The sequence below is a fragment of the Stegostoma tigrinum genome, chromosome 15 (genome assembly GCF_030684315.1).
Source record: "Stegostoma tigrinum isolate sSteTig4 chromosome 15, sSteTig4.hap1, whole genome shotgun sequence".
Taxonomy (NCBI): Eukaryota; Metazoa; Chordata; class Chondrichthyes; order Orectolobiformes; family Stegostomatidae; genus Stegostoma; species Stegostoma tigrinum.
In genome coordinates, this window is record NC_081368.1 from 3,109,210 (window position 1) to 3,131,125 (window position 21,916).

At 42.9% G+C, this 21,916-nt stretch overlaps 1 protein-coding gene across 2 annotated transcripts in view; it reads right to left on the reverse strand.

Moving 5' to 3' along the window:
* The window catches only part of LOC125459073 (fibroblast growth factor 13), a 637,504-nt gene that overhangs the window by 247,011 nt on the left and 368,577 nt on the right, over positions 1 to 21,916 (reverse strand). The window contains exon 1 of one of the 2 annotated variants that reach the window (XM_048545017.2): positions 20,575 to 20,657. The exons of the other annotated variant lie outside the window; for it this stretch is intronic. Coding sequence (XP_048400974.1) covers positions 20,575 to 20,605 — 31 coding nt within the window. The 5' untranslated portion in view covers positions 20,606 to 20,657. Of the gene's footprint in view, positions 1 to 20,574; positions 20,658 to 21,916 lie in introns of those variants that run through there. 2 annotated transcript variants of the gene reach the window in all.

The following is a 21,916-nucleotide window of genomic DNA, read 5'->3' on the forward strand; positions in this document are numbered from 1 at the left end:
CGACTGCTCAAGAAAAAACAACATCTGCTGAATGGTTGCGGTATGTTCTTTCCATTTTCACAACCGACCTGTTCTCTTAAAATCTGTAACTGTATTTACCTTTAACTAACATAGAACTGTAGAATCTGTACAGTGTGGAAACAGGCCCTTCGGCCCAACAAGCCTACACCGACCCTCAGAGCATCCCATCCAGACCCATCCTTCGATAACCTACCTAATCTACACCTCCCTGAACACTATGGGTAATTTCCCATGGCCAATCCCCCATAGCCTGCACATCTTTGGACTGTGGGAGGAAACTGGAGCACCCAGGGGAAACCCACGCAGACACGGGGAGAATGTGCAAACTCCACACAGTCACCTGAGGGTGGAATCGAACCGAGGTTCCTGATGCTGTGAGGCTGCAGTGTTAACCACTGAGCCGCTGTGCACGGCTGTCTGCACTATACATCTCCACCCCATGTTTTTTCAGAACATTACCTATTTCTGTGTGTGCTTTTGTTGTCACATTCTTGATAATTTGGAATTTGCTCCAATTAATTTTTTTTAACTGAGTAACTATATTGAATTGATATGTGATAGTTACAAGTTGGAAAAAAAGGCAACGTTTTTTCACAACTGACTGAGGTGGGAGTTCAAAACAAAGGAACACTCCTCACTTTATTGCAACAAATTTGGAAGCTTAGTACATGACATTCCCACAGGGAGATCAACTGAATTGGAGTGGGGGTTAAGGGTGCTTGGGGTGGGGGGGGGGGGGGAGAGAGGAACAAATCGTTCCCTTAAAAGCTGTTGAGATAAGTTATTAACGATACAAAGACGTCCATGCTTCATCTTAATGATAATGGGAACTGCAGATGCTGGAGAATCCAAGATAATAAAATGTGAGGCTGGATGAATACAGCAGGCCAAGCAGCATCTCAGGAGCACAAAAGCTGACGTTTCGGGCCTAGACCCTTCATCAGAGAGGGGAATGGGGAGAGGGAACTGGAATAAATAAGGAGAGAGGGGGAGGCGGAGCGAAGATGGAGAGAAAACAAGATAGGTAGCGAGGAGAATATAGGTGGGGAGGTAGGGAGGGGATGGTTTTGGGATGCAGTGGGAGGAGGGGACGAGCTGGGCTAGTTTTGTGATGCAGTAGGGGGAGGGGAAGAACTGGGCTGGTTTTGGGATGCAGTAGGGGAAGGGGAGATTTTGAAGCTTGTGAAGTCCACGTTGATACCATTGGGCTGCAGGGTTCCCAAGCGGAATATGAGTTGCTGTTCCTGCAACCTGATGTCCACGTTCTTCCAGGACCGCAACTTCCCACCGCAGTGGTCATGAATGCCCTTGACTGCGTCTCCCGCATTTCCCGCAACACATCCCTCACACCCCACCCCCGCCACAACCGCCCCCAGAGGATCCCCCTCGTCCTCACATACCACCCCACCAACCTCCGGATACAACGTATCATCCTCCGACACTTCCGCCATCTACAATCCGACCCCACCACCCAAGCCATTTTTCCATCCCCACCCTTGTCTGCCTTCCGGAGAGACCACTCTCTCCACGACTCCCTTGTCCGCCCAACACTCCCCTCCAACCCCACCACACCCGGCACCGTTCTTTGCAACAGCAGGAAGTGCTACACTTGCCCCCACACCTCCTCCCTCATCCCTATCCCAGGGCCCAGGATGACCTTCCATATCAAACAGATGTTCACCTGCACATCTGCCAATGTGGTATATTGTATCCATTGCACCCGGTGTGGCTTCCTCTACATTGGGGAAACCAAGCGGAGGCTTGGGGACTGCTTTGCAGAACACCTCCGTTCAGTTCGCAACACACAACTGCACCTCCCAGTCGCGAACCATTTCAACTCCCCCTCCCATTCCTCAGACAACATGTCCATCATGGGCCTCCTGCAGTGCCACAATGATGTCACCCGAAGGTTTCAGGAACAGCAACTCATATTCCGCTTGGGAACCCTGCAGCCCAATGGTATCAACGTGGACTTCACAAGCTTCAAAATCTCCCCTTCCCCTACTGCATCCCAAAACCCGTCCGGTTCTTCTCCTCCCCCCACTGCATCCCAAAACCAGCCCAGCCTGTCTCTGCTTCCCTAACCTGTTCTGCCTCTCACCCATCCCTTCCTCCCACCTCAAGCCGCACCTCCATTTCCTACCTATCACCTCATCCCACCTCCTTGACCTGTCCATCTTCCCTGGACTGACCTATCCCTTCCCTACCTCCCCACCTATACTCTCCTCCCCACCTATCTTGTTTTCTCTCCATCTTCGGTCTGCGTCCCCCTCTCTCCCTATTTATTCCAGTTCCCTCTCCCCATTCCCCTCTCTGATGAAGGGTCTAGGCCCGAAACGTCAGCTTTTGTGCTCCTGAGATGCTGCTTGGCCTGCTGTGTTCATCCAGCTTCACACTTTGTTATCTTCATCTTAATGCTTTGCTACAGCAAAACAGAACAGATGGTAAGCATAAACAGATGATAAAAGTTATAAGCTTTTTTTTAGAAGAATTAAAAGTAATAACTAAGCACTTAGAGGGGAATTTCTGCCTGAAAGCCAACAAAAGAGAAATTACAAAACATTTGGTGAATATCTAGACCCAGAGACTGAGGATAACGAAGTAGATGATTTAAAACTGAAGCAGCAGTTAGAACCCAAATTCCAAAAGACAAAAAGGTAAGAGAGTTTCAGGAATAGGAGGAGGATGCTCCATAAGTATCCTCATCTTCAATGAATGGAAAGCCCAGTACATCAGCGCAAAAGACAATGCTGAAGCATTTGAATTCATCTTCTGCAAGAAACACCAAGTGAATGATCCAACTTCATCATAGTTTGAGGTTTTTAGCAGGACAGATGCCAATCTTCAGTGATTCAGTTCATTTCACTGGCTGGTGAAGAAATGGCTGAAGGCACTGGATAATGTAACGGTTATGGATCCCAAGAACATCCTGGCAATGATAGTGAAATTTTGTGGTCTAGAATTAGCCATGCTCCAAGCCAAGAGACAGCTACAAAACTGACAATGCAGAAATTGTTCAGCTGTAGTCTGTTCACCAAAAACAGGACAAATCCAACCTGACTTCTTACTGCCACACACATTGAATTGTCAATAAAACAATGGAAAGGATCACCAACACTGCTTTATAGTGATATTTGCTCAGTAATAAGCTGCTCATAGATGCTCAGTGTGGATTTCACCAGGGCCAGAACGCAACACATTCTTGATCAAAACAGAAGCAAAAGAACTCTGCAGTGAGAATGACTTGAAATGAAAGCCACACTTGACCGAGTCAAGGGACCCTGACCAAGCTGGAATCATTGGGAATCAGGGGAAAAACTCCCTTGGAGTCACAACTGGCACAATAGGAGATATTGTAGATACTGGAGGCCGGGGCGTTGGATGCCTTCAAGGCAGAGATCAACAAATTCTTGATCTCAAAAGGAATCAAGGGCTACAGGGAGAGTGCAGGGAAGTGGTGCTGAAATGCCCATCAGCCACGATTTAAATGGTGGAGTGGACTTGATGGGCCGAATGGCTTTACTTCCACTCCTCTGTCTTATGGTCTTATGGTCTTATGGCAGTCAGTCATTTCAATCCCAGGACATCGCTGCAAGAGTTGCTCAGGGTAGTGCCCTCAGTCCAACTATCTTCAGCTGCTTCATCAGTGATCTTCCTGAAGGTCAGAAATGGAATTCTTCTCTGAAGATTGCACAATGTTCAGCACCATTTGTGACTCCTCAAATACTGAGGTAATTCATGCCCAAAAGCAGTATGATCCGGACAATATCCAGGCTTGAATTGATAAATACCACGCACACATTGCAGCAGACAAGTGCCAGGCAATGCTCATTTCAGATAGAATCTGAACATCCCCATTGATGTTCAATGGCACATCATCATCGAAACCCCAATGATTCCAAGGTTACCACACACCAACAACTGAACTGAATCAGCCATGTAACTATGTCCAATTGGTAATGTCACTGAAGTATTAATCTAGATTCCCAGTCTAACGCTATGGGAATATGGTTTTGAATCCTACTGTGACAGACTGAAATTTGAAGTTACTGATATAAAAGCTGGCCCAATGGTGACCACTATTGATCACAATTGAACCCCATTGGGTTTACTCATGTCCTTCAGGGAAGGAAGCTGCCATCCTTACCTGGTGTGGTCTACATGTGAATCCAAACCCACGAAAATGTGCTTGACTCTTAATTGCTGTTCACTGCTCTGTGGATAATTTGGGACAGCAATAAATGTTGGCCTAGGCTATGACATGTGCCACAACTCACAGACATATAAATAAACAGGAATTATAAATACTGTGGCTGCACAAACAGATCAGAAGTTAGGAATTGGAACTGACAGGAGCTAGCACTGAGTACAGAACCTAGAACTCCTTCCCTAACAGTACTGTGGCTGCAACTACTCTGCAAGGTCTGCAGCCATTCAGCGGGCAGTTCACTAGCTCTTTCTAATAATAAATGCTCCTGTCCCACCAAACTCATCTCCACCTATCTGAACTCCATTTTCTCCCCTTTGGTCCAGGAACTCCCCACCTACGTCCGTGACACCACCCACGCCCTCAACCTCCTCCAGGACTTCCAATTCCCTGGTCCCCAACACCTCATTTTCACCATGGATGTCCAGTCCCTATACACCTGCATTCCCCATGCAGATGGCCTCAAGGCCCTCCGCTTCTTCCTGTCCCGCAGGCCCGACCAGTCTCCCTCCACCGACACCCTCATCCGCCTAGCCGAACCCGTCCTCACCCTCAACAACTTCTTTTTCAATTTCTCCCACTTCCTACAGACAAAGGGGGTGGCCATGAGTACCCGCATGGGCCCAAGCTATGCCTGCCTCTTTGTAGGTTACGTGGAACAGTCCCTCTTCCGCACCTGCACAGGCCCCAAACCCCACCTCTTCCCCCGTTACATCGATGACTGTATCGGTGCCACATCGTGCTCCCCAGAGGAACGCAAACAGTTCATCCATTTCACCAACACCTTCCACCCCAACCTCAAGTTCACCTGGACCATCTCTAATACCGCTCTCTCCTTCCTTGGCCTCTCTGTCTCCATCTCCGGCAACCAACTAGAAACCGATATCCATTTCAAGCCCACCGATTCCCACACCTACCTAGAATACACCTCCTCCCACCCACCTTCCTGCAAAAATGCCACCCCCTATTCCCAATTCCTTCACCTCCGCCGCATCTGCTCCCAGGATGAGACTTTCCATTCCCGTACAGATCAGATGTCCTCGTTTTTCAAGTTTCTCTGCAGCTTGGTCGAGAATGCCCTCAACCATGTCTTCTGCACTTCCCGCAACACCCCGTCCCTACAATAACAACCAAAAGAGAATCCCCCTCGTCCTCACACACCACCCCACCAACCTCCAGATCCAACACATCATCCTCCGACACTTCCACCATCTACAATCCCAGCCCACCACCAAAGACATTTTCCCCTCTCCACCCTTGTTTGCCTTCCAGAGGGACCACTCTCTCCATGACTCCCTTGGCGGCTCCACACTCCACTCCAGCCCCATCACACCTGGCACTTTTCCCTGCAATCACAGGAAGTGCTACACCTGTCCCTATACCTTCCTCCTCACTCCCATCCCAGACCCCAAGAAGACTTTCCACATCTGCCAATGTGGTACACTGAATCCGCTGTTCCCCATTGTGGCCTCCTCTACATTAGGGAAACCAAGCGGAGGCTTGGGGACCGCTTTGCAGAACACCTACGCTCGGTTCGCAATAAACAACTGCACCTCCTGGTCGCGAACCATTTTAACTCCCTCTCCCATTCCTTAGACAAAATGCCCATCCTGGGCCTCCTGCAGTGCCACAATGATGCTACCTGAAGGTTGCAGGAACAGCAACTCATATTCCGCTTGGGAACCCTGCAGCCCAATGGTATCAATGTGGATTTCACAAGCTTCAAAATCTTCCCACCCCCCACCGCATTCCAAAACCAGCCTGGCTCATCCCCGCCTCCCTAACCTGTCCTTTCTCCCATCTATCCCCTTCTCCCAACTCAAACTGCACCCCCATTTGCTACCTACTAACCTCATCCCGCCCCCTTGACCTGACCGTCCTTTCTGGACTGACCTATCCGCTCCCTACCTCCCCACCTACACTCACCTCTACTGGCTCCATCCCCACCTCTTTGACCAGACTGTCTCCTCTCCACCTGTCTTCTCCTCTATCAATCTTCTATCCGCCTCCCCCTGACTGAATTCTCATGAACCACCATGACATTAGGAGTGAATAGTTCCCAGCCTTCTGCTAGTTGGCATCGCAGCTCGCTGTATCTCTCAACTCTGAGTCACTGAGGAAGATGCTGCATTGAACATGAAGAATAACACTAGGCCGGAGAAATTTTAAACACCAGCAAAAGTTGCACAGATGATGTGCCTTCTCTGGAAAAATGAGGACTGAGGAGTGACCTGATGGAGGCCTTCAGAGGTAGAAAGGGGTTTAATAAGATAGATATACAGAAGATATTTCTAATTGCAAAGGATTGTAAAACTTGAGGTTACAAAGATAAGACAGTCATTAATAAATCCCACAGGGAATTCGAGAGAAAGCATCTGAACCCAGAGAGTGGGAAGAATACAGACCTTGACGTAATAATTGAGGTGGACTCCGCAGATGCATTGAAGAGGAACCTGGAGAAGCAGCTGAGAGAGCCATTAGATTCTTCTGAGAATAGGGTGAGGTAAAGAGAGGCAGAAGGAGGCTCATGTCACGCATTGTGGGAGGAAGCGCAGAGGTAATGTCACTGGGCTCGTAATAAAGAACCTCGGCCGAATGTTCTTGGGACATGGATTTGAGCCCACTGTTGCAAAAGGTGATATCTGAGTGCAATAAAAACCTCTAATTAAAAAGCAAATCTAATGGCCATTGCTTAACTGCTGTTGATCATTGTAAAAGCCATCTGGTTTTTACACAAATGTTCTTCAGGCAGGGAAACCTTTAGTCCTTACCTGGTTTGACATTCAAGTGACTCCAGGCCCACGGCAGTGTGTTTGTCTCCTAAATGCCCTCTGGCATTACAGGAAGATAGAGATGGCTGCTCGGGGGCAAATAGAATTCAATCTGGATATGTGTGAGGTGATCCATTTAGGCAGGACAAACAAGGCAAGGGAAATCATGATGAACAATAAGACCCTGGAAAGCACTAAGGATCAGAGGGATCTTGGTGTACATGTCTATCAGTCCCTTGACATAGTAGGACAAGGTAATAAAGTGGTTTAGAAGACAAATGGGATACTTGCCTTTATTAACCAAGGCATAGGTTTACGAGCAGAGGGATTATGCCGGAACTGTACAAAATGTTGGTTAGGCCACAGTTGTGTGCAGTTGTGGAAGGGCTGTGATTGCACTGGAGAGGGTGCAGAGGAGATTTAGCAGGATATTACCTGGGCTGGAGAGTTTCACTTATGAAGAGAGATTGAGCAGGCTGGGGCTATTTTCTTTGGAGCATGAAGACTGAGAGGGGAGATGATTGAGATGGATAAAATTACAAGATGCAAAGACAGGGTAGACAGGAAGAAACAGTTCCTCTTGATGGAGGGATTAATGATCAGGGAATAGCTTTAAAGTAAGGGGCAGGAGGTTTAGAAGCGATTTGAAGAATGTTTTCAGCCAGAAGGTGGTGGGAATCTCAAACTCATTGCCTGTAAGAGTGGTAGAGACAGAAACCCTCATTTAATAAGTACTTAGATGGACACTCATGATGCCAAGGTATACAAGGCTACGTGGCAAGTGCTGGAAGATGGGATGAGAGTAGTTAGATGGCTGTTTATGACCAGCACAGACTCAATGGACTGAAAGGGCCTTTTCTGTGCAGTAGACCTGCCTGACTCCATGAATGCTCACTTGATGGATTTCACTTCCAGTGTCTTGAGGGAACTGAAAGTACACCCTCAACATGAATAGTGCAAAGCATTTTAAAGTTGTAAACATGAGACAGTAGCAAGCCATAATTTCAAGGAATATTATTTCTACTTTAAAATTTCAAATAGGCCCCTTTAATGATTTCTTCAATTTGTGTACAGTTTTAATTTTGGAAGTTAATTTACTCACAAGAATAATTCATTTTGATGCACAGGCACTAAGGTGAGCAGGGTATGGGTGTGAGGCATGAAGCTAGATTCTAACCTTTAGCCTTTTCTTTAGAAACCTCTAAAGGGTTTTAATCTATACAGCTCCTTCTGAGTTCTTCAGCGTTCTATAAGTAGGATGTCAGTTCTGTCCAAGAGGTAATTAGTGGGTGTTGCAATGTGCAGCACTTTCCTCTCAGTAGCAATGCCAGTTATTCTCAACCGAACAGCCAGAATCTGTACCATTCTTTCTATCTGGTATTTGTTTACAGCATTATGCGGTATTTATATCTAAAAGATTGCAGCAGCTGAAGAAGGCAGCTCACCACCACATTCTCCAGGGCAATGAGGAGCAGGAAATAAACTCCCAGACAATGAGTTCCACATGCCATGAAAGTACAAAAGAAACTATTGTGCATCCCCCTGACTGTCAGATTGCTGACCATCAGAAGTCTAAACCAGTAAGTTCAAATGAGAGCAGAAAATGAAATATCCAGACGACTATGGTGCAGTTTACTGATGAAGAGGGATGTGTTAAGCTCAGAGATTTAGGAACTGCAGATGCTGGAGAATCTGAGGTAACAAGGTGTAGAGCTGGATGAACACAGCAGGCCAAGCAGCATCAGAAGAGCAGGAAAGTTGATGTTTCGGGCCTAGACCCCTTCTATGCTGTACTATTCTGTGATACTATGAATAGAAGCATTGGATTAAGAGAAAAATGGGAGCCAGAAAGAAAAGTTTTTTTTGTAAAATCTATCTTTCTATAGTTTTTAAAATGTTCAATAATAATGAATAGATTACGTGTGTTAAGTTTACTTCTCTTTAAAGATGAGAATATTTGTTTAAATTATGACCTAGAAATTAACATTGAAATCAGTAATAGTATGAGTGAATCAGTAAAAGTATAAATACAGTGCAGGTCTAGAGACATTAGGTACAATGAATTGTTTAAACAAACGTTTTTATTAATCTTTAATTATTTTTAAATTCATTCACACGATGAGAGCATCACTGGTTAGATCAGCATTTATCGCCCATTCTAAATTGTCTAGAGGACAGTTAAGATTGTGGTTCTGGAGTGACATGTCAACCAGAAAATTTCCTTCCCTAAAGACCATGAGTGAACTAGATGGGTTTTTCCTCCAACAATCATTGCATGGTCATCATAGACTACTAATTCCAGATGTTTCGTGACTTCAAATTCCACCATCTGTCATTTTTGTACCATGGTATGATTTGAACCCTAATCCACAGAACTTACCTGTGTCTCTGCATTAATAGTCTAGTGATAGCATTACTATGCTGTCACCTTCACTTTAGTCACTGGACTAGTCACTAATTCAAGGGATGAGGGCATCATTGACGAGGCATTTATTGTCCATACATAGATAAGCTGCAGAGCTGTGCTGAGAGGTGGCAAATGGAGTTTAATGCAGACAAGTGTGAGGTGATGCACTTTGGTAGGAGTAACCGGAAGGCAAAGTACTGGGCTAATGGTAAGATTCTTAGTAGTGTAGATGAGCAGAGAGATCTCGGTGTCCATGTACACAGATCCTTGAAAGTTGCCACCCAGTTGACAGGGCTGTTAAGAAGGCATACAGTGTTTTAGTTTTTATTAATAGAGGGATCGAGTTCCGGAACCAAGAGGTTATGGTGAAGCTGTACAAAACTCTGGTGTGGCCGCACTTGGAGTATTGTGTAGAGTTCTGGTCACTGCATTATAAGAAGGATGTGGAAGCTTTGGAAAGGGTGCAGAGGAGATTTACTAGAATGTTGCCTGGTATGGAGGGAAGGTCTTACGAGGAAAGGCTGAGGGACTTGAGGCTGTTTTCATTAGAGAGAAGAAGGTTGAGAGGTGATTTAATTGAAACATTTAAAATAATCAGAGGGTTAGATAGGGTGGATAGGGAGAGCCTTTTTCCTAGGATGTTGACGGTGAGCACGAGGGTGCATAGCTTTAAATTGAGGGGTGAAAGATATAGGACAGATGTCAGAGGTAGTTTCTTTACTCAGAGAGTAGTAAGGGAATGGAAGGCTTTGCCTGCAACGGTAGTAGATTCGCCAACTTTAGGTACATTTAAGTCGTCATTGGATAAGCATATGGACGTACATGGAATAGTGTAGGTTAGATGGGCATGAGATCGGTATGACAGGTCGGCACAACATCGAGGGCTGAAGGGCCTGTACTGTGCTGTAATGTTCTATGTTCTATGTTCATAGTTGCCCAGAGGGCAGTTAGGAGTCACATGTAGGCCAGACCAGGTAAGAATGACAGATTCATTCCCTAAAAGATGTTAGTGAACCAGATTTTTTGTGATTGACAATAGACAATGGTTTCATGAGCATCATTAGGTGCTTAATTCCAGAACTTTTTGAAATTCAAATTCTACCATCTGCCATTCCAGGATTCGAACCTGTATTCCCAGAACATCACCTGGGTCTCTGGATTGACAGTGGAGTGATAAAACCCTCAGCCATCACCTTCCCACCTGAAACATGCTCTCGCAGCCACTGTAACATGTAGTAATTTTACAAGCCTCATGTGTCTTGGGCGACCAGGTGTGCAGCAAGTGTTTCCAGCTGCTGGAGCTGAAGCTCAGGATTTCCGAGATTGAGGAGCAGGTGGAATCCCATTGGGGACAAGAAAGCAATCACCTGACAGGCCAGGAGAGTTCAGAAAAGTAAATGAATGCTTGTCCAGGGTTGAGAGAAGAAGCAAGAGATACACATGTCTTCAAGGTATGCACTCCCTCTAGTTTACTCAACATAAAGGATTGCTGGGTAGTGCTGTAAAGATGTGTTATCTGAAATATTAATTTATAATATACTGGCTGGATTTATAAATGTATCTATCTAACTATCTGTATATCATATATATATATATATATATATATATATATTACGGCTTTTTCTGTAAGGAACATTTGGCACTTTAAAAAAAAAGATTGGCTACGGCTGCAGAAAAATGTTGCTTTTCAAAGAACAGCCTTCTTGAAATGAGTCACAACTGTCCACAGTATGCTCAGAATGTAGTCAAATGACCTTGTTTGTGGGTGTAAAATATATTGGATTTGAACACATGCGGTCAAGGAGATCTTGTCACAGCGAAAACACTATTTGCCCTCTCTTCAATTCTCTTAAACCCCATTAACCAAAGTTTGTCGGTTGAAAACTGGACTGGAAGAGCTAATTGACAAAAATTGTGATATTAAAGGCAAAGTCTGAATTAGAACACCATCTCCAGAAGATCAGATTTCAACCAGTCATTTCTGATCCAGGAAGCAACCCCAGTGCCAAGAGTATGTGTAGAAAGTGATTTTGGCTGCAGACCATCCTACTGTTATTTGGCTCAAGCATTTTTAAGACAGCACTATGCAGATATGTGTAATCTATGTGTGTGTTTTGTGTGTGTGTGTTGTGTGAGACAGAGGAAACAGGTGCATCTTTGCATCTTCAGTTAAGTATGTTGTTCTTGCAATAAACCATTTATTTATTTGTTAACTTAATTAACCTGGCTGACTTGATTCTGATACTGATCTGCAGACAGTGTGATACATATATTAGCAAAATCACCTTCCTTTTAAATTACAGTGGAAATGTAAGACAAAGAAATCAATCCCCCATCAGTAACAGGAGTGATCACACTTTGAGGAGTACAGTTTGGATGCTGGCAACAATTAATAAAGGAAAGCCCTGGAAAAACAGCAGAGATTAGAAATGCAGTCAGCACAGAAGCTTCCATGTCAGAGGATAGAGACATGTTTCTGTAACTGGCACAGCACAGTGTACTGTCTCCAGGAGAAAGAGCATCTCAGAGAACCAGAAATTCTGATACATATAGCACCAATGACAGAGAAAGGGCAGGCTTTGAAGGCTTGTGATTATATTTTCAGGAACTACTGGAGGAAGTTTAGAACTTGAATCTCAAAGTAATTATTTTTGGATTACTCCCAGCACCATGAGCTATTGAGAGTGGAAACTGTAAAACTGAAAGGATCAGTGTAAGTCTTGAGGCAGGAGGAATGGTTCTTCAGACAGTGGGACCTGCTCCAACAAGGCAACTATTTAAAAGGGACAAATTCTACTTCAGCATGAATGGGACTAATGTGCTTCCAGAGAGGCTCACAATTCAAACTAAACTGACCAAGAAATGGACACCACCCTATTTAACAGAAAGGAGAAATAATATACATAAGGGGGTGAGCACTGTGGGACTACTAGTAAAGAGAATGCTTTAATTTTACATTGGAGTAAGCTAAGTGCACCCACAACAACAGTCAACGAGCTTGACACCATCCGGGACAAAGTACCCCCCTTGATTAGCATCACATCCGCATGCATTCACTCCCTCCACCACCAAAGCTGAATAGTAGCAGTGGATACTTCTGTACCTAGAAGATACACTGCAGAAATTCACCAAAGATCCTAACACAGCAGTTTCCAAATCCACGACTACTTCCATCTAGAAGGACAAGGGCAGCAGATGCATGCGAACACGATTACCTGCAAGTTTCTTTCAACACTACTCATTGGAAATATATTGCCATTCTTTCACTGTTGAAGGGTCAAAATCCTGGAATCGCCTCCCTAGGGACTGTGGTCAACCTACAGCACATGGACTGCAAGTTAAGAGCCAAGATCACAGCTCACCACCACCTTTTCAAGGGCAACTAGGCAATAAATGCTGGACCAGCCAGCAATGCACAGATCCCTCAAGTGAATAATTTTAAAAACTGATGGAAAGGAATATGAAGACTGGGTTACAACAAAATACACACAATGTGTTCATTAACGTTGATTAGTTACAATAACAAATAGCAAGTGGAAGATGATAAGAACATATGCCTAGGAGTAGACTGATGCCATTCAGCCCCTCAAAGCTTCTCCACCTTTCAATAAACTCATGGTTCAACAGTTTGTGTTTAAAATTCCACACTCTCATCTACTTATGATAATGTGACTCCTGCCTCAAAAAAATCCATCTACCTCTGCCTTCTGCAGCAGTGAGTTCCAATGTCATGCGATCCAAAGAGAAAAAAAAACCTTATATTTCAGATCTAGAATGATGACCCCTAATTTTTAAACAGCGCTCTTAATTTTAGACTCACCCACAAAAGTAAGCATATTTTCCACATCCACTTTCTCGACATCATTCGGGATGTTATTTACTTCCATTAACCTCATTACTCCTTCAGTCAAACTCCTCACTTGCCTGAGCTCTAGTGGGTACAAACCCAGTCTCTCTGTCCTTTCTGCATAAGACAACCCATTCACTCTAGATACAAATCTAGTAAGCTTCTTTGAAGCACCCCTAAAGCATTTACATCATTTCTTAACTAAAAAGATCAAAACTGCACACAGTCTCACCAATGGACCTGGGGGTGGCTCATGTGCATTGATTTTTGAAGTTGGCAGGACATATTTTGAGAGTTTGGTTAGTGAAGCTTATGCCATCTTGGGATTCATAAATGGAGACACTGAGTAAAATACAGGGATGTAATGTTGAATCTGTACAAAATTCTGGTTTACCAGCAATTTCATTCTAGAGTATTATACCTAATTCTGGCCATTACATTATAGGAAGGATGTGACAGTCCTTGAGAGGTTACAGAGGAGAATTACCAGAATGCTTCTCGGGATGAATGTGGGGATTTAAGTGTAGGGTTGGGTTGAAGAAGCTGCGATTGCGATCAGTGGAGTAAACAAGGGGAGGCGATGGCCTAGTGGTATTATTGCTGGACTGTTAATCCAGAGACCCAGGTAACATTCTGGGGACCTTATCAAATCCTGCCATGTTGATGGTGGAATTTGAATTCAACAAATATATGGAATTAAGAATCTAATGATGACCGTGAATCCATTGTCGATTGTTGGAAAAAACCCATCTGGTTCACTAATGCCCTTTAGGGAAGGAAACTGCCATCGTTACCTGGTCTGGCCTACATGTGACTTCAGACCCACAGCAATGTGGTTGACTCTTAACTACCCTCTGGGCAATTAGTGATGGGCAATAAATGCTGTCTGGTCAATGATGCCCTCATCCCATGAATGAATAAAGAATAAAAATAAGATTGAAGGAAGATTTGATCAAGGCATAAATAAGAATCTGACAAGTTTGGATAAGGTAGACAAGTAGAAACACTTCCTTTTAGCTGATGGTGCAATGACTAAGGGGACAAAGTTTTAAGATTCTAGGGGCTGTAAGGAAGAATGGCTTTTACTGATTGGATGGTAATGATGTGGACTTGTAGCCTATGATAGTGGTGGAAGCACCGATGATCGATGATTTTAAAAAGAAATTGGATGGACACTTGAAGGATAGAAAGCTGTGGCATGATGGAGATGAAACAGGAGGAATAGGACTGACTGCATTGCTCATAGAGAGTCAGCAGAAATTCCCTGGAGCAAATTATTTCAGTTTCTGGCATTACGTACTAAATTAGGCATTTTATGATGGTGGCAGCTGTCTTGGATACTCACTGGAAAGTTTGCATGAGACTTCTAAGGTTCCCTTCACCCAGACTTTGTATTTAAAAGCTGAAGAAAATTAATAACTTAATTTTCAGTGCCAGAGGGGTCAGTAATGAAGAATTAAAACTCATCAGATCATCAAAAGGACATTGACACTAGAATGGGCAAGTCTCAGTAGAATTTTTTGAGGAGTTAACAAGCAGGTAGATAAAGGAGAAGAAGTTAATATAATATTTTGAATTTTTAAAAAGATAAGGCACCATGATGATGAAGGTAATATATTAGTATTGATAGTGGATTGCCCAATTAGTAGAATCAAGGGAGTTGGGATAAGAGGAATATTTTCAGGATGGCAACCTATAAGTAGTGGCATGCCATAGAGATCAGTGCTGGGGCCTCAAATACTTATAATAAATGCAAATATCTTGAATGACAAGAGTGAATATACTGTAGCCATGTTTACAGATGACCCTAAAAGTAATGGGAAGGCAGATTGAGGATGACACAAAAAGTCTGCAGAAGGATTTAGATAGGTTAAGCAAGAGGGTAAAAATTTGGAAAATGGAATGTAATGTTGGGAAATGTGAGGTTATGCGCTTTATGAGGAAGAAGAGGAACTGAGCTTTATTTAAATGGAGAAAGACCGCAGAAAGCTTCAGAACAGAAGGATTCGGTAGTCCTCAAATCACAAAAAGCTGGCCTCCAAGCTCAGTGAATAATAGAGAAGGCCTTTATTTCTAAAACTGTACGAGGCACCAGTCAGAACACTGAACAGTTTTGGATCCTTTACTGAAGGCAAGAGATGTTGCCGATGGAGGCAGTCCAGAGAAGGTTCACTTGGCTAACATCAGGTATAGAGGGACTTCTTATGAGGAGTGATCAAGTAGATTGGACCTCTAATCATTGGAGCATAGAAGAATGGGAAAAGAACTTATTGAAATGCACAAGATTCTTAGGGAAATTGACAAGGTAGATGTGGAGAGTTTGTTCACCCTTGTGGAAGAGCCTGAACCAGACGGCATCATCTCAGAGTTAGAGGTGACATATATAAAACAGATATGAGAAGAATTTCTTTTCTCAGGGACAAGTGAATCTGTGGAATTCTTTACCACAGAGGGCTTTTGAGATTGGGTTATTAAGTATATTCATGGCTGAGACAGATTTTTAATCAGTAAGGTGATCAACAGTTGTAGTGAAAAGGCAGGAAAGTGCAGATGGGGATCATCAGGCTGGCCATGATCTCACTGAATGGTGGAGTAGACTTGAATGACCTACTTCTGCTCCTATATTTTATGGTTTTAACTTTCATTGGTGTTTTTAGTCTGTATCAGGGATAAAAGTCTAAAACTTTACAGAGTTCAATATATTTGACAAGTCGCTCAGTAACATTAGTCTTGTACAAAATCCAGACTTGAGATTTAAGTCAACGGAATAAAAAATAAAAAATAAATCAGGAAAGGTGAAAACCTGACAGACTAAAAGAAAATGCTGGACATACACAGCCATTCTGTCAACATTTGAAGTACAAAGTAACAAAAGTTAATAGTTTCTATCCGAAGTGGTAACCCGATTTGTATTCAAGCATTTTAGTTTTAACTTTAACATAGAACATAGAACATTACGGCACAGTACAGGCCCTTCAGCCCTCGATGTTGTGCCGACCTGTCATACCGATCTCAAGACCATCTAACCTACACTATTCCATGTACGTCCATATGCTTATTCAATGATGACTTAAATGTACCTAAAGTTGGCGAATCTACTACCATTGCAGGCAAAGCGTTCCATTCCCTTACTACTCTCTGAGTAAAGAAACTACCTCTGACATCTGTCCTATATCTTTCACCCCTCAATTTAAAGCTATGCCCCCTCGTGCTCACCGTCAACATCCTAGGAAAAAGGCTCTCCCTATCCATCCTATCTAACCCTCTGATTATGTTATATGTTTCAATTAAGTCACCTCTCAACCTTCTTCTCTCTAACGAAAACAGCCCTTCCTCATAACACCTTCCCTCCATACCAGGCAACATCCTAGTAAATCTCCTCTGCACCCTTTCCAAAGCTTCCACATCCTTCTTATAATGCGGTGACCAGAACTGTACGCAATACTCCAAGTGCAGCCGCACCAGAGTTTTGTACAGCTGCAGAATTTTCATTCAGCTCCCGCAACCACAGCCAAATTTTGATTTCATGGAAAAACTGATGTTTATGTAAGAACAACATTTTGTTCCAGAAGTAAGAAAAGGCACTGAATGAAATATTAGAACAAAACATTGCCCACACAAAATATGTTGACAATGGATGGTTAGGTGAGTGATCTAAAGTTTTTGAATCACATATCTTCTCGACCACGAGCACATCCTTTACCCTGCTGAGTGTTTAAAAGGTAGTCCCTACTGACATATAAGGTCAGATGATGTAGAATCTGTGTGGGTAGAATTGAGGAACCACAAAGGTAAAAAACACCCTAATGGGAGTTGCATACAGGCCTCCAAATAATAGCCAGGATTTGGGGCACAAGATACACCAGGAGAAACAAAAGGCATTTAAGAAAGTTACAGTGATCATGGGGATTTCAATATGCAGGTTGGTAGTGGATCACAAGAAAAGGAGTTTGTGGAATGTCTACGAGGTGGCTTTTTGTGGTGGATCCCACAAGGGAACAGGCAATACTGGATTCAGTGTTGTGCAATGAGGCAGACTTGGTAAGGTAGCTTAAGGTGATGGAATCCTTCGGAGGCAGTGATCATAATATGATTGAATTTACTTTGCAATTTGAGAGGGAGAAGCTGGGATCAGATGTAATGGTGTGACAATTGAATAAAGGTAATTACAGAGGTACAAGGGAGGAGCTGGCCAGAATTAACTGGGAGAGGAGACGAGCAGGAAAGACAGTGGAACAGCAATAGCAAGAGTTACTGGGAGTACTTCAGGAGACACAGCAAAACTTTACTCCTCGTGAAAAAATGCATACTAAAGGGAAGCTGAGGCAACCATGGCTGACAAGGGAAGTCAGGGACAGCATAAAAGCAAAAGAGAAAGCATATAATGTGGTGAAGGGCAATGGGAAACCAGGGAATTGGGAAGTTTACAAAGACCAACAGAGGGCAACAAAGAAAGAAATAAGGAGGGAGTAGATTAAATTTGAGGGTAAGTTTGCCAGTGATATAAAGGAGGACTGTAAGACTTTCTTAAGATAGATAAAGGGCAAACGAGGGGAAAAAGTGGACTTTGGGCCATTGGAAAATGACACTAGAGAAGTAGTAATGGGGAACAAAAAAATGGCAGAGGAACTGAATAAGTGCTTTGTGTCAGTCATTACGGTGGAAGTCACAAGGAATATTCTAAAAAATCAACAGATTCAGGGGGCAGAGGTGATTAAAGTGGCCATCACTAAGGAGAAGGCAAGCACGATGGCAGGAGTAACTAGGACCTAAGGACACAGCTTTAGAGTAAAGAGAAGACCCCTTAGACCAGAGATTAGGAGAAATGTCTTCAGCCAGAGAATGGGGAATCAATGGAATTCATTGCCACAGAAGGCTGTGGAGGCCAGGTCATTGAACATATTTAGGACCAAGAGACATAGGTTCTTGGTTGTCAAAGGGATCAAAGGTGGGAGAATGCAGGAGAATGGGATTGAGAAATTTGTCATCCATGATTGAATAACTGAGCAGACTTGATGAGCTGAATGGCCTAATTTCTGCTTCCATGTCTTATGATCTTACGAAATAAATTCATTTGCATTCAAACTTGCTTTACTATGAACTATATCAGCTTCCAGGATACATAATAATGTTACAGCTTTTATTGTCAGGATTCAAAAGGGCAAATGAATAGTAAGTGATTGTCTTGTTGTCCAATTTCTCTTGAATAACTGAATAATCCTGTGGTATTATTTAATTAACCTAAAGATTAGACAAGTCAAGCATGTAAAAATATAAATATAAGACATATGGTTTGTATCCTAGTCTCATTCCCCTCACACAGCCACATTGCTCAAAGTTCTGATGTTCTCTCTGATATCTGACGGCTGCTGATTAGAACAGAATCAAGCTGGTTCCCAAACAGAGAGGACACCAGGAAGTCATGAACCAACCAAAATATTATCTTCCTGTTTGTGGTCCAGCTCATGTGCTTTAACCTACTTTTCTGGAGCTTCCCATTGACCCAGTGGTGGAGCTTTTTAAAAAAAATGATAATTTTAAAAATGATAATAAAGAGGTTGTGATAAATGATGAACTTGTAAGTAGAAAGTATCAAGATTGGACCTTGGAATGCGTGGGTTAAAGGGAAGGGTGAGGGAATTAAGGTATTTTTTTTCAAGTCTAGTAGCAATAAGAGCAGGAAATGTGACAAATCTGGATTCTGGCTGAAAAGGTGGGGCATCTGAAGTGAGGGATCAAACTGTGGAATAACAACAGAGAAATCTTGAAGAAAACCATCAGAAATAAAATAATTTTAATGACAGAATGAGAAATTTGGAGATGAGGAGTGAGAACAATCAGCGATGAATTAACAATACAATTTCTACAATAGGTCAAAAACAGCAGTTATAAAACCTCTGGTTATCTAAGAGCAAAATGATCTTATACAGAGCTTCCAACCTTCTACAATTCACAAGGTCATGACTGATCATGATACCGACAGTGCAGGAGTGTCTGAACAATGATTAACAGCATTTTACTCATTTCTTGAAACTCGCTGTTGTTTACCTGATATTGTTTTATCTTGTCCCTCCATTTGAGTTTTCAACTAACTATTTCCATTTTTATCTATTCACTGTCCCTCATTCCTGCTCATTGAAAGAGCACATTACTTCAAGCTAACGACATCACTCTCATCTGACGTGGTAATATAACGCTGTTTGTTTCAATACGTATCAACGTGTGTTATTATTTCAGATTTGAACCCACACACAAAAAGCACAGACAAATTCACGAAAGAGGAAGCTTCCGACAGTTCACAATTCAGTTGCAAATATATCATTCAGTATAGTAATGCAATGCCCGGAATTTGGTTCTCAGGTTATTTCGAGCTATTTGAATTTAGCTGGATGTCGCTAAGGTCAATAGCACTAGTGTCAGGGTTGCAAAAGGTAGCAACAAAATCAGCTGTTGCTATTAAGAGATTGGAAATGAACGTTATTTAAAGGAGTGAAAGTGGGAATTGATGGAATGGCAATGCACACAGTGATAAAATCGGCGGTACTACCCGCTAACTAGCCTCAGCCACAGAATGAGGCCATAGATGAGAAAAATAATTGTTTCATAGAGAGGGAGTTCCTTTCTCCAAAAACATTATTGAACTGCTGAGAGTTTCAAACATGGTCTGTTTTTAAATTCAATGCAACAATATCGCTCAACAATACGGCAGAATTCACACTTCACAATGAAAAAACGGAGCCGATTGGCCTAAAACGTATTTTTTTTTAACATTGTGAAATTGACAACAAGCAAACGGAATGTAGCCGATCTAAATTCTGATGAAACGCAAAACTAAAACAAAAAATATTCGTCTTATGATCTGAACAATATCCAGGATTCGAGGGCGGAGTTGACTTCTCAATGCCCTTAAGAGATTGCATGTATTTTCTGAAACATGTTCCCCTGCAGCGATATTTACGAACTAACTCTGTGATGTCCGTTAAACCGAACGATGACGGTCCATTAACAGTGCACGCTCTGCAAACACCTCACGCAAAAAAGCTCAGCTAGTTTCAGCACCCTGGAGAGCTCCAAGCTCAGGAGTGAGATACTGGGCGTTGTCTCTGATAAACTCAACAGCTCATTCCAAAGCAGCACTGTGGCTAACATCACAACTGAGCGCGGTATATTTCATACTGCACATTCAAAACCTCACTTTATATCTTTCCCTGGTTGTTGAAAGCTCTAATTGCAACAGATTTAATCCCAGTATTGGGCCCCTCTGTCACGCAATCCAATACACCTTAATTTCACCAATGGATGTAGCACGCTTAAAACCTACCTGAAACAGATCTTCTTAACACCAAATCCATGTTCGAAGCTCACATCAAAAGGTTCCAAACCAACTGACTGCTCTTAGCTCGCAAACTGGGTAGGGCAGTCCCGGAAAAAAAGTTTAGAGCTTATTTAAAGTATTCTCAGAGGTATTCTCTGGTCTGAACCATTCAACCCGTGCATTAGATATGGAGAGATTATTAATGGTCATTAGCGACAGACCATTCCGCCCTGTCATTAATGATTCATTAAAGAACTGTATACATCTGGCAACTTGTGTACACTTTCGTAGCCTTTAGATGCATTATACTTTATAGTATTTACTCACAACCAAATTGAAACCATTTTCTAACTCAGGCATTTCCAATTCCTGATCCCTAATTACTAGAAACATTTGTAAGATGATAGCGAGAGAAAGTCAGCTCCGTTTTGCTCTAGTGCATTAAGTCACATCAAGCTGACGCCTGATATTGTTGACAGATTCTTTCAGCTCAGGAACTGCTGCTAATCTAACCCGTCCTGTGCAAAGTGGAAAACATTTTCTCAACTCTCATTTTACAATGCTGAATAATTCATCAGGAATATCACCACAACCAGGAAGCTTTTTAGTGAATCTGTGTGTTTGTGTGTGTGTGTGTGTGTATGGGGGATGGGGAGGGATGGGGATTTTGGTCCGAATTTATCATCAAATATTCAATGGTCCCAGTAGAGCTCTTAATTTATCTTGTCACTTCAGTACCGTCAACATTTCAGAAATTTGTTCATTGTCCCGGCTCAGTTTTGTTTTTCATCTTATCATTTCAGTATTATCAGCATTTCTTAAACTTGTCAAAGTAACATTTAGGAATGACAGTGCTCCTGCATTGCAGAAACTGAGCGGAGAGGTTTGTTTGGTGCTTGACAGTCCTGGATTGGGGAAGAACCCACAATTTACTTTGAAATATTTTCTGGGACAATCCTCGAGCCTGTTGTAACATTAGTGACTGATTGTGTCAGTGCTCAGAATCAGAGTGGGCTTCTCTCTGAGTCCTCTATTCTCTGATACCCCGTTGCATTCTCCTCCCCCACGACTTGCATTTCTCCTAAAGCCTCACGCCCTCGCCCCCAGCTCATGGACCAAATCCTTTCGCCCCTTTCATTGTACCTGCTGTGCCATTGGACTAGATCCCAGTCCAATTCCCCTGCTCGCCAGGCGAGCGCAGGACGCTGCAATTCTTGGAGGAGATGAGTTATGTCTCCAACATTACTTTCTATCTACTTATACGCCATTCAGAGAGTTTTTATTTTCAGTGAACATCAAAATAATTCCATTCTGTTGAAGTGCCTATTTGGCTCAGTTGCTTAGCACT